This window comes from Cynocephalus volans, chromosome 1, assembly GCF_027409185.1.
Source record: "Cynocephalus volans isolate mCynVol1 chromosome 1, mCynVol1.pri, whole genome shotgun sequence".
NCBI lineage: Eukaryota > Metazoa > Chordata > Mammalia > Dermoptera > Cynocephalidae > Cynocephalus > Cynocephalus volans.
Window position 1 is genome coordinate 211,023,363 of NC_084460.1, and position 13,274 is coordinate 211,036,636.

The following is a 13,274-nucleotide window of genomic DNA, read 5'->3' on the forward strand; positions in this document are numbered from 1 at the left end:
AAAATTATTGCATGTGAACTAAACATGGAAAAAGTGAGTGTAGCAGCAGGGTGGGGAGAGGCATACAGCAGTATGAGACCAAATTTAATAGTGTCTTATACAGCATATCTACTTTCACTTATATGCAGTTAATACTTTTCTGAATTATTTTTTTATTTCATTGCCCTCAAGTAGGAAGGAAGTCTTGGCCTTTTCATGGAAGGATTCTTCTAAGAAAGCTTACGACACTTTTCAGAACTTATGTAGGTTAAGATAGTTAACAATTAGATATAAAAAGACCTGTCTGGCCTTGATCCAAAATGATAATAACTATTACTCAAACTGCTATGCCAGAAAATTAAGTAAACTGCATCAAACAGCTTAACACGAAAACATCAGCTGCAAACTAACATTGAGCAAAAACAGTAGTGAGAAACAGTCTCTCTCCTTTTAGTCTATGAGTAGTTATTTCTAGGTATGTAACACTACTTTGAAGCTTTATAAATTACACATTTTAAAGACTTAATTACCAATTTTTAAAGCATTAATGATGAACTGAACATGAAAAAGGAAATTGATCCAAATTTAGGACAGATTTCTCGCGTATCATTTTAAATCTCATTTAAAAAGATCAAGAGGCATGTTTAGAACAGGATAATTAGTTTTTAATCTACATCATTTAAATTTTAGTCTCAATCATTGAATATTAAGAATGAGCATTAACAAATTTATTCTATATAACTAGCTAGCCTCTAAGTCTTCAAGGCAAAGCCCATTTTTCTTCCTAGAATTACCTGGGCACTTTATTTCATCTGAATAGTCTCCACAGTCGTTAGACCCATCACATATCCAGGTTGGCAGGACACACAGTGAGGTAGAATTACATTTTATGAACCCTGTGGTTTTCACTCCAAGTTTATAGAAATGTGTGCAGTCTGTATTGTCTAGAAGGAGGTAAACAGAAAAATGAAAAATGCCTCATTTGCAGAGATTATGAGCCTTCTGTGTAGGTCATAGAGACAAGAAAAGTCAACTTCATTTGAAGAAGTAAATATACAATTATCCTACACAACAGGGGTTAATTACACATCAATTCTGGATAACGTTCAGTAAAAAGTTGGACAGTGTTCAATATAATGCCAAAGGTGCCCAGGCATGAACAAACAAAAGGCAGAGGAATATCTTACTGCAGTTCTTTTCATCTGAAGCATCTGCGCAGTCTATGTTCTGGTTGCATCGTGCTGATCTTGGAATGCAAGTCCCATCAGCACAGCGGAACTCAACAGTGGCACAGGTTGAAACTAGAAAAACAGATAAAGAAATAAATGGATAGGTGAGACAGAAAATGACTCCTTGTTCTTACATTTTGAATATTTTAATTAATTCATATAATTTTGTTTGGTTTTGCTCTTATAATTCTGGAAGTCTCACTTGACCTCTGGCTCCCACCCCCATCTTGGATTGGATGCCTTTTCCCCTGGCACAAAATTCTACCATTGATCGTGGTACTTATCATACTGCTTTGCCACTGGCTGTTTATGTACTTGAAGCACCACTAAACTGTAAGCTCCATGACAGCAGGGACAGTGCTTTGTTTACTGTCGTAATACCAGTCCAGCACTGAGCCAAAACTAAATCAAAAAATGAACATTGCTGAAAATTCTCTTTTCTTCCAACTTCAACAGTAGAAGATTAGGACATTAATTAAATGCCTGATTAAATGCCTACTGGGAAATCTCAATCTGGCTGCTAAGAAAAAGTGGAGCATTCCCTGAGACAGAGATAGAGACAGAGACAGAGAGAGAGACAAAAACAGAGAGAAATGGAGAGGGGGAAAACCACTGAGCATTTACATTTGCTTTGTTACTCAAGGGAACAGCTGAGCACTGCTAGCAAGTCACCTATGTTATGTCATACTCCTTTACATGGTCATATCATTAACATTTGGTATAGGAAATATGGATGCCTCATGCCAAGGAATATATACATGTGGCATTTCTTATCCCTATTATGAAATTATGGCTTTTCAAGTCCCCAGGTATGCTTAGATAAAAATCAGTTTCAGTATGCTACTGTCATTATATACGCTTCATACAGAATAGCTTATTCTTAATAATATATTCCTTTCTAGGTTGCTTACCCATTCATTACCACATAATGGTTTCCAGCAATATGTTGTAAGCAGGTGCATGCATGCTATGTATGTTACATTAACTTAGGTGAGGTTTTTATTCCAAATTCAAATTTTCACAAGTTGATTACATTAATGTACAACCTAAAAGGCTGTTTGATTATGCCACTTTTACTAGTGTTGGTATTTTAAAGAGCATATTTAATTATAAATAGAAATTATATCAATCATAAATGGTTAAAATGCTTCTTAAAATATGCAAATTTTACTCATGGGTGTATATGTCATTCGTATTTCATAATGTACTGTTCTTATTATATTTAATTGTATCTTGAAATTGCATACTTATTTGTATTTAAATGACAATTAGAATAAATGTTTTATTTACAATTTGCAATTATAATTGCTTTACTGTTTTCTTCATTAAAAATAGGTCTTAGCATGTGAAACAGATAATGCTATTATGAGTAGAGATAAAGGCATGGTTCCAAAACAGAAAAAGAAAAGAAAAGGATTTTTTATTTTATGTCTGAAAAATCAAAATCTCTTCTATATTTCTATTATGTTTCATATTCAATTTTTTCAGTGGCAGTGGTAAATGGAATATATAACATAGAAGTAATCATGTCAATCATTTACATTTGTTTTTGATTTTGCTATCGGCAGTCTCTTGTTATCTTTGTTCTAAAAGACTTCTTATAATGTCTTTATTTAGAAGACATGATAGGATGCATTTCTCTGTGAAACAATATTTTAGATAGTTGAATTATTCTTAGGCAAATCTATAAAGGTTTATCTCATAAGGCACTCGAAGTTTGTACTTGAAGTCAGAGTTCAGGATGCCAGAGAGATCCCAATGGGGGAATTGTAACCATTCCACCATTATCGTCTCCCTCCAAACTTCCACAGAGAATCCTCTGTGTAGATGGCAAGGGAGTCTATCAGCGTGAGTGGCGGTGGCAGAGAGGGTAAAGAGTCAAATTATGGCTCTATGAAAATGGGGGATGGCATTTCTGACCATTAAGAAAACTGAAGATACAGGAATTTCAAGGTGATGGGGTTTCAAAAATAGTGCTGGAAGCTCTGCGGTGGAAGCAGGAGTAAGAAATAACCTGTGAGAAGAATGGAGATGTGGGGCAAGTAGAAGAGAGTCTTGGACTAAATTCTGGGGGGAAAATAAGAAATAAGAAAAGGAACTCTTGCTGAAAAGAAACTTTAACTTTGAAGTTGAGTAGAGCGGTTAGGAGATAATATTTAAAAGGAAGGTGTGGGAAAGATATTAGGTAGGAGGAAGTCAGGAGATCAGGATAGACAGCATAAAATTTGCAGAATGTATTTTTTTTTTCTCTTTTCCAATTAACAATAGGACTAAAGAATCCTGGTGAGGAGGGCTAGGCTGGCCCATTAGAGCATGTGGAATGTGGAAATAGGAGTAGATTGTTTTATCCAAGATCCTGTCTCCACAGATTCCATGACTTAGTATAGAGTTTGAGAAACATCAGAGGGTTAAATAGGGCGATGAGTGACAGTAGAATTGGACATACAAAGTGGTTACACAATTTTGCAAGCACTACGGGTAAGGTGGTTGTGGGGATTAATGTCGCCTGCATTAGTAGGCAAGAAAGGAGAGTCCTGTGATGAGAGAAACCCATGAAAATAGCAGGATCTTCATTATGTAAACAAAAAAATGCCTCTTCTGCCAAAACCTTTTCCTTCCAGTTGTCTCAACTATATCCTTTCCTTGCTTTGTTTTGGTCAGTCAAGTACTGGAATTTGTTTCTCCCTTAATGTGATTTTTGTGGGAATCTCTGATTTGTCAAGGGAATATGAAAGTTTTCTGAAGATTTTTTCCTCAGGCTAAAAGTCTTGAGAAAGAGAGAAAAGAAAATAATGTAGTCCAAATAAAGATAAGCTAAGTGAGAAATAATAGACTTTTCCCTCCAGATAGTCCAAAAGAAAAAGTAAGACTACAAAATGTGAGTGAAAACACAGCACAGCCATATCAGGAATAGCAATGAGACACTACAAAGGAGTGACATCTGACAGGGATTGTGGATCAAACACAGCAGCAAAAGAGAAAGTAAAACCACTTTCTCCTTCATATACTTTCTCAAATTGTCCTATTCTTTACTTTCTTTTTACCATGCCAGTAACAATATTTAATGAGGTATGAAAGATGTAAAATCTATCGGGCTTTCTGTGGTTCTTGTAAATACACAACCTGTAGCAAAGGGAGGGTACCGACAAGGGGAAAAAAAACAAAGGCATTCAATTTGCTATCATATCTCTCTCCGGTTTGCTTTCAAACCACATCTTTTACTTAATAATTTAATTTACTGCTTAGATTCTGAAGGTATGCAAATGCAGAAGGAATGATGATTTCTTCTCCAGCCAAGTTTGTCCTTTTCTTATAGCTTATTGTTTGCGGAATCTTTCAAAGTTTTGCTGTGAACTTAGGAAAAAAGAAACACCAGCTTCCTCTTCTTTAGGTAGCCTCAGAACTACTAGCTCGCCAGTCTACCTACAGGCATTCCAGTGGCCTAAGAAAGTTCATGTACTTCCCAAGGGGAACAATCTATACTCATCTCAAGACGGAAGGAGGTATACAGTCTCCCCAAATCTATTCACTCATCCTGTCACACACCCAGACGAGGAATACAAAATGACAAACTTTGTGAACAACGCCTCATAGCCCCCTCCCCAGGTAGTCTGACATCTAAAGCTCTCAGTCATGAAAGGAATACCTATAAAGGGAAAATAAAAGATTGATGAGGATTTGGAATTTCTCTTTTCCTCCAAAAACAGAAGAAACCAAAAATAAGTCCTTGTAACATCCATTTCCACTCTGCAAATATACTCCCTGCCCTTGGGGAATTTTTAAAAAAAGGTAATAATTACTGTTGACATCTAAGTTAAACTTCAAATAATTTATAGATGGCTCTACCACAGTCTCTCACCACAGCCTGTCAAAATCTCCCAGTATTTATTGACTTCTGATCACATTAATTTTTTGTATACTTTGGGTGTTTTTGATTCAAAAGTAATAGGTGACGTGCGTGTGTGCATATACATGCAATAAGAACCACATACTCATGTTGTACTTACTATAGAAAAAAAGGAGGAATAACTGAGAGAAAATGCTTGGAGACAGAACCCTTTTCCTTTCTCCCTACTCCCTTATGTATGCCTTTATCATCTTCTATGTGCTGTAAGGGAGAGATGTTTGGTGGATACACACTGAAATCACTGCCTTATGACACAGCCTGGCTTATGGGAAATGGACCCAGGAAAGTTTTCCCTCTATGGCTTGAAAGGTGTCCTACAAAGACACTATATAAGCAAACTTAAGATGAAAGAAAAATTAAACCTAAAAGAGATGAATAGCTTTTTATCTAAAAAGCTACTCATTTGTTTATCCCAAAGGAGCTAGTCCATTTAATTAAATCCTCTAACTTCTAGTAAGTTATAAAGTATCTGCTTGTGTTTCTATGAGCAATTTTATTTTTGAATACTTTGCATTATACAGGAAGAATTTTAAGGCATAAGTTTGGTTTGTTTATTTTTAAGATATCCAGCTGCTATAATTTTAAACTATTATTATCACAAAAGAAAGGTTATGACAGAGGCCCGATTCACAAATGCATTGTTCTGTGCCCAAGAATATAGCTGAAGTAGTTATAACACAGAAATCAAGAGTTTATACTAAAAAAAGAGAAAATAATATATTCTGAGTTATTTGTATTGTTTTTCAGCAGCTGGTATTGATATCATTAGGCAGAATAAAATCTATTTATATATTTTTTGAAGACTTCCTGCCTCAACCAGCCACCTAAGAATTTAATAAACACCTACCTTGTATGAGGTACTATATTTCATAAACCCAAAACACTTACTAACTTATTTACCACTTTTGAAAAGAAACTTTCATTTTCTATGAAAACCCATAGTAACTTATTAATTTCCCATGGTACCTTTTGATAAATTTTGTTGTAAAATCTACTTGCTATATTTTTGGTTCAGTTCCTACACTTTCTAGCTTGCTATTTTTATCTTTATCCTGGCTTAATGCTTTTATTACAGTCTCCTCTCCTGCTTGCAGATAACTGATAGAACATACTCATTTCTTGGTCTTTTCGAGTTTTCTTTCTTCATTTCTTCCAAATTCTTACTTTTTCCCTCCACCTACTCACAGTATCATATCACATTTTACCATTTTTATTGTTCCATAGATAACATGAAATAATAGGTGACTTAAATTGCAAATGTATTTGGCTACATTGTACATCAAACTACAGTGTCCTAAATTACAGTGTCCTTAGATGACAATCTACTAAAGTGTTTGCCTAAAGTCATACAGTCTAAGATGGCAGAGTAAATTCCCAACCTTCCATAAAGCTACAAAATAATTTGCACACATTCTGCACTCTTAATTCTGCAAAGCCTTCTCATCACAACTGTACTTCATGCTTTTTCTTTACCATCAATCTTCTCTAAAAACTGTCTACATTCACTGTCTTTCCTGTGAATCCATTTTCTGCCTCAGCACAATGTGATCTGGCCTCCTCTGCCATTCCACTGAATAGACTGTCGTGAAGGTAATAATATCTTCTACTTGCCAAGTATGAGGGATACTTCAGTCCATGCCTGCCCTCCTGCCCTCTCTGTAACACCTTAACATGCTGAATAATCCTTTTTTTCTTGAGAAAGTAATTTTTTATGAGGATCCTTCTATTATGGTGGTCTACTTCTTTTTATATTAAGGTCTTTAATTTCTCATTTCAACAAGTAATTTTGATACATCCCCCTAAAGCAACCGTTACTTCATACACCCAGAGTATTCTCTCCTTAACGAGTCCCAGATCAATACTTCTGGTCCAAGTGTACTATCTAAGCTCAGACCTCCATCTGTCTACCTGCCTTTGGAAAAGCTTCATTCAGATGTTTTCAAGTGCTCCAACCTCAGAATGCAAACTATTATTATCTTAACCCCACCCAAACATAAGGCCCACAAAAATAAATAAATAAAATGAAAACAAATAATTTCAAAATATGTCAACCCCCCCCCACACACAAAACTCCTCTGTTCTTTCTCATGCTTTCTCTATGTTTATTACCAAAGAAAACCTTTTCTTATGTTACCTTTTAAAATCATGCAAACTCTTTCTTCCTCCTTTTATTTTCTTAGCTTTGGCTGTTGTAGCAGCCTCCTGTTTTGTCTTTCCAATCGCAAATTACAGTTTTCATTCACACAATCATAGTTTTTTCTTTTCTTTTCTGAAATGTAAATTTGACATTTGGCCTGCTTTAAACCTCGGTGACTTTCTGGTGACTAGAAGATAAAGTACGAGTTCCCCAACACAGCACAAAAAAATCAAGCCCTGGCTCCTTCTTCTGACTTAGCTCTCTCTGTTTTCTTTTTAACCACTCCCCTATATGCAATCTGGCTCTAACTATATCAAATTACTTGCAGTTTTCAATGTTAATCCTTCTACTTGAAATTATCTCTGTTTCAATCACTTCACTTTATACCTACTTTAACACTCCGCTTAAATTTAATCTAGTTTATAAAACTTTTGAGGATACTTCCAAGCCAAAAAAAAACCGTGTTCTGCATATTCTGATATACGTGACCACAGCACCTAACATACATCTTCATCTGTTTACATGACTATCTTTCACTTAGAATTTGAACTCCTTGAGAGAAGGCACGGGTCTCATTAATTTTGTGTCTGAGCCCTTAATGCATTGCATTCAATAAAGTGTGTTTGATGAATGGAAAGACTTTTAAAGGGAAATTGCTTTGGAAATATTTGTTGAGTCCAGATTTGAGAAGACCTTAAATGTCAGACTAGAAAACTCTTCATTTATTCAACAAACATTAGTACTCCATCAGTGGTTCTTTATCAGGGCAGTGATTTTTTTTTTTTTTTTTTTTAAAGGGCAAATGCTTACATAGCATTTACTATATGGCAAGTACTGTTCTAACCTTATTTAATATTAATTTATTAATTTTACTATCTTACAGTTTGGGATACTGAGACACAGATTTGTTAAAGGTCTTTTATAGGCAATAAGATTTAGACAGTAAGTGTTGGGGTGGAGGTTTTAAGCCAGGTAGTCTGGTTTGATGGTCTGTACCTGCGCAGTCACTGTGGGAAAATGTTAGACAGTATTAGCTTGACTAACAACATGGGGATGAATTGGGAAAAGTACAGGCAGGGAAGCCAGTTAAAGAGATACTCTGCTAATCCAGGCTTAAGGTATATTGACATGGAAGATATTTTAAAAGAGTTGGAAGATTTGCTGGTGATTGGATATGCAAGTGATGCAAGGGTACTCAAAAAGTTCATGGAAAGATTTGTATTATCTTTCAATACTATTTTTCCCCAAACTTTTTGAAGTACCCTCACATTGGAAGGAGGAGTAAAAATAAGACCAAAATTACCTGTCCAGTGGTTAGAAAAAGTGCGATCATGGGTAAAACAGAAAACTAAGGAATAAAGGGAACATTTTTGGAGCAGTATATGCAGTATGACACATTCTGGTAGAAATGTCCAAAAAAAAAAAAAAAAACAGAGGGGTAGAACAGGAGATGAAAAAGTGAGAGTTTTAAAGTAAGTAAAAGAGTAGAAAAAAGAAATAGAGACTATGTTCATAATTTTCAATTAACTCCAAAAGCATTTACCAAAGTGTGGCTCAAAGGTGTTATTAGATGTTTATACCATAGTTCTCTCAGGAACAAACTCTGGAAAAATTTAAGAAACACTTAGAATAACAATATCCTAGGCTGATGCGACAAATATTTACCTTTACAGTCTAATTCATCCGAGTTGTCTCCACAGTCATTTTCACCATCACATAACCTGCCATGAGGAACGCAACGACGATTGTCACAGGGCTTGAAACCTCTTCGACAGCTTCTGTTTTCTTATAAATAGAAGAATCTCATAAGTGAAGGTCATATAGTAATACTTTTACAAAATGAAAATCACAAATAAGACGTTATTCATAACTGGATTGTGGATCTGTAAAACAAGTGCTGTGTGTTATAAAAGCTCTGAATTAGAATATTCTTGTATTATCAAGGAGTAGTTCATTCAAGAAAGACCCATTTTGATTTAGTGTTTTAACTTCAATGATTCATACCTGGAGATCTCTTCAGGTTATACTCACATTGTTTCTGGCACTTCTGTCAAGTAGCACAGAAATAAACATACCATATACTCATTTCTGAAACAATAAATGCCTACCTCAAAAGTAACAAAAACACTCCAACTTTCATCTCTTACCTTCTCTGTTTCAGTAAGGATTTTACAAGAAAATTTTTAAAAGTAGCAAAACATACATTCTTGAATTAACGTATCAAAAAGCCATCTACATATCAATAAATTTATCTTAAAATTGTGTAAAGAATTTCCTACAATGTGAATAATTGCCTTCTGATAATGAAAGTCTCTTGATATTCTCTGATTTGGGGCAGAAGCTACCACTTGCAATAATAGCTGCCATTTACTGAACACTGACTTTAAGTCAGGCTCTGTATTGAGTACACGTCAATATACACTTGCTTATTTAATGCTCTCAATCACTGTTAAAGCTAGTTGTTTTGTATTAGGACACTGAAACATAGAGAAGTCATATTGCTCACATGTGTCACACACTAATAGATGTGGGAACAAAGATTTGACTAACCCCACGTGTGACTCCAAAGACTATGCTCTACACCTTGGGTTGGCAAACTATTTCTCACAGGCTGAATCTAGCCTTGAGCCCTTGAGCCTGTTTTTGTATGGCTTTTCAGCTAAGAATGGTTGTTTTTTCTTTTTATACTCAAGAGATTTTTTTGTTTGTTTGTATTATTATTTTTTAGTTGATGTGATAATTATACATATTTATAGGGTACAGAGTTATAATTCGATACATGTATACAATATGCAATGTTCAAATCAGAGTAATTAGCATGTCCATCATCACAAGCATTTATCACTTCTTTGTGTTGAGAACATTTGAACTCCTCTCTTCTAGCCATTTTAAAATACACAATAAATTGATGTTGATTATAGATGTAGTACTACTAGTACTACTATAGAATTCTAGAATTTATTCTTCCTATCTAGCTGTAAATTTGTATCAGTTAGCCAACCTCTTCCTGTTCCTCCATTCCTCCCTACCCTTCCCAGACTCTAGTAATCACAATTCTACTCTCTACTTCCATGAGCTCAACTTTTTTTAGGTCCCACATATGAGTGAGAACATGCAGTATTTATCTTTCTGTGCTTGGTTTATTTTACTTAACATAATGTCTTTCAGGACCAAACATGTTGCTGCAAATGACAGGATATCATTCTTTTTTTATGGGTGAATAGTATTCCATTCTGTATATATAACACATTTTCTTTATCCAATCATCTTTTGATGGACATTTAGGTTGATTCCATGTCTTGACTATCATGAGTAGTGCTACAATAACATCAGAATGCAGATTTCTCTTCAGTACACTGATTTCCTTTCCTTTGGATAAATGTCCAGCAGAGGGATTTCTGCATCATATGGTATTCTATTTTTAGTTTTTTGATGAACCTCTATACTGTTTTACATAATGGCTATGCTAACTTACATTCCCACCAACAGTGGATAAGAGTTCCCTTTTCACCGCCATAATTTTTACATTTTTAAAGTATTGTAAAATAAATAAATACATAGATAAATAAATAGAGGATATGTGACAGAGGGCATGTATGGCCCACAAAACCTAACATATTTACTAGCTGAACCTTTATAGAAAAAAGCTTGCCAACTCCACTACACGAATATTATTTGGCTGCTATGAAGATAAAAATAATGTGAAATACATTCTTAAGCCAATTCATAGTAAATGCATATCTGTAAGCTGATTATTATAATTATTTTTATGCTTTAATATTTTCATAATGCACAGGATATAGCCATACATTATTCAAGGTAAATTCCCTAAGATTTTGGTTAAAGATCAATCATGGACAAAGCATAATTGATTATCATTTTAACTGAGGGTGTGCTATTCTATAACATAAAAGGGTAAGAAGACTGCCTGTGGATTTCCCAAAATTCATCTTCCTCATTTTAACTTTTGTTTGATTATTTAGGTATAATTATTACCTGAATAACAGAACAAAGGAGAAAAGTAAAAATGAAATATAGCAATTCCATATTCCTAAATTTTGCATAGCATACCATCCCAATGCTATTGGATTTGTAGGGTAAATATTAAATCACACCAATTTAAAAATAACCTGGATCTGGGGCCAGCCCGTGGCTCACTCAGGAGAGTGTGGTGCTGATAACTCCAAGGCCACGGGTTTGGATCCCTATCTAGGGATGACCAGTTTGCTCACTTGGGAGAGTGTGGTGCTACCAACACCAAGTCAAGGGTTAAGATCCCCTTACCCGTCATCTTTAAAAAAAATAATAATAAAAAATAAAATAAAAATAAAAATAACCTGGATCAATTGTACAGTACTTACTAACGATTGTACAAAGACAAATTTCCATGAAAAATATTGTTGCAATGAAGGCAAATTATAGTTACTTATTAGGGTAGAAAAGCCAATCTCTACTCCCAAGGGAGACGTAGAGGTTGTCTATTACTTGGTGTCACCAAAAGAAATACAGCTGGTCGAATTCCATGCTTGGTGGAGACCATGGCTAAAGCAATTGGCCTTTGTACCAAAGGACACTAGCCCCTATGCTAATGCTAGATACAGAAATAGAGTGAACAAGACTTTGATACCCACCCAACACCATGCTAGTGACTGATGATGGATCTCTGCTGCACAGTAAGCCTGCAATACCCACAAATCGCTGGTATTTCTAGATTATATTTTAAGAAATATAAGCCTAAAACTTGTTGCTAAAGTTGAATAACTAGGTAGTTCAAAAGGCAGGCTCCTATATTGTTTTAGTTTGCATTTTGTGGATGGAAAACCATAAGGAAATTCTTTAATGAATATTACAGTTACTGAATAGGAAATAAAGTGCCTCATTTTAACACAAGCAAAGCCAAGTCAATTGCCTTAGATCTACACGTTAATGACAGACATTAAAGATATCATCCACATAAGACAAATGGAAACAAACCAAAAACTATGAAAAGAATCTTCTCTCCGAAATGAGCAAATCACATATAGGACACTTACCACAGTAGAGCAGTTTTTCATCTGATTTGTCCTTACAATGAGGAATGCCATCACAGGTGAGCTGGTAGTCAATGCACTCACCATTTCCACACTCAAACTCTGAATAAATGTTGCAGGAGGAATTTTTAGCTGAAAGCAAAAAAAAAAAAAGTCAACATTTTTGTGTAATACAAACATTTTTTGATGCCATTAAAATTATTTTTCTTAATTTTGATTATAAAAATAAACTAAAATTTAACTAAATATAAAATTAAAGGACAATGGCTTATGACATTTTTTAATAAAAAATTTAGAAAAACACTTTTTGTTGTTTTTCTCACCCTCCTTTTGTAAATTTTTTGGGAGTTGTATGACTTTATTTTTCTTTTATGCCTATTTGTGTATTTTGTTAATTATTTGGTGACTGTGTGGAGGAAAAGAGTAGCTTAAATTTGGATAACTATATTTATGCATCTACACTAGTAGTCTATATTAAAAATAAATTTTAAAAAAGAGCCAAACGAACACTATACATACTCAGAATGTTTTTGTATTTTCTTATTGGAGTCAATTGCATATTCTTTGAGTACCCATTTTTAAATGCTTGGTGTGAAGTCATCTCAGTCAAATGAATGGTCTCTACTTGTCCCCACTTCTAATCTGTTCCTCCTCCCAACCACCTTCTGATGAAACCTCAGTAGTAAATGCTATCATTCAGAAGTACTGGAATTGTTAAAGTCATCCTCATTAGCCTCTTGCTGAATCCAGGTATGGAGGTACCAGGGAAAAGACCATCTCTTCCTGCCACACGTGGCCAGCACCTACTCCTGAAATGCACAGGAATATGCAGGATGAGCTGGTGGAGGACAGTGCTAAACCAGAAAGAATGCACACCTGATGCTATGAACTCCAACTGACCACAGCCATACGGTCCCATTTTAAAAATCTAAAGATTTTGCTAAGACACTAAGAGTCTGAGTTTTTAAATATGGTTTGCCCTAATTAGAAGA

At 34.9% G+C, this 13,274-nt stretch overlaps 1 protein-coding gene across 1 annotated transcript in view; it reads right to left on the minus strand.

The window, feature by feature from the left end:
* The window catches only part of LRP1B (LDL receptor related protein 1B), a 1,457,254-nt gene that overhangs the window by 250,871 nt on the left and 1,193,109 nt on the right, over window positions 1-13,274 (minus strand). The window contains exons 46-49 of the mRNA XM_063085362.1: window positions 12,286-12,414; window positions 8,918-9,037; window positions 1,167-1,280; window positions 774-923 (exon numbers count right to left, since the gene is read on the minus strand). Of these exons, the coding sequence (XP_062941432.1) occupies window positions 774-923; window positions 1,167-1,280; window positions 8,918-9,037; window positions 12,286-12,414 (513 nt within the window). The remainder of the gene's footprint in view (window positions 1-773; window positions 924-1,166; window positions 1,281-8,917; window positions 9,038-12,285; window positions 12,415-13,274) is intronic.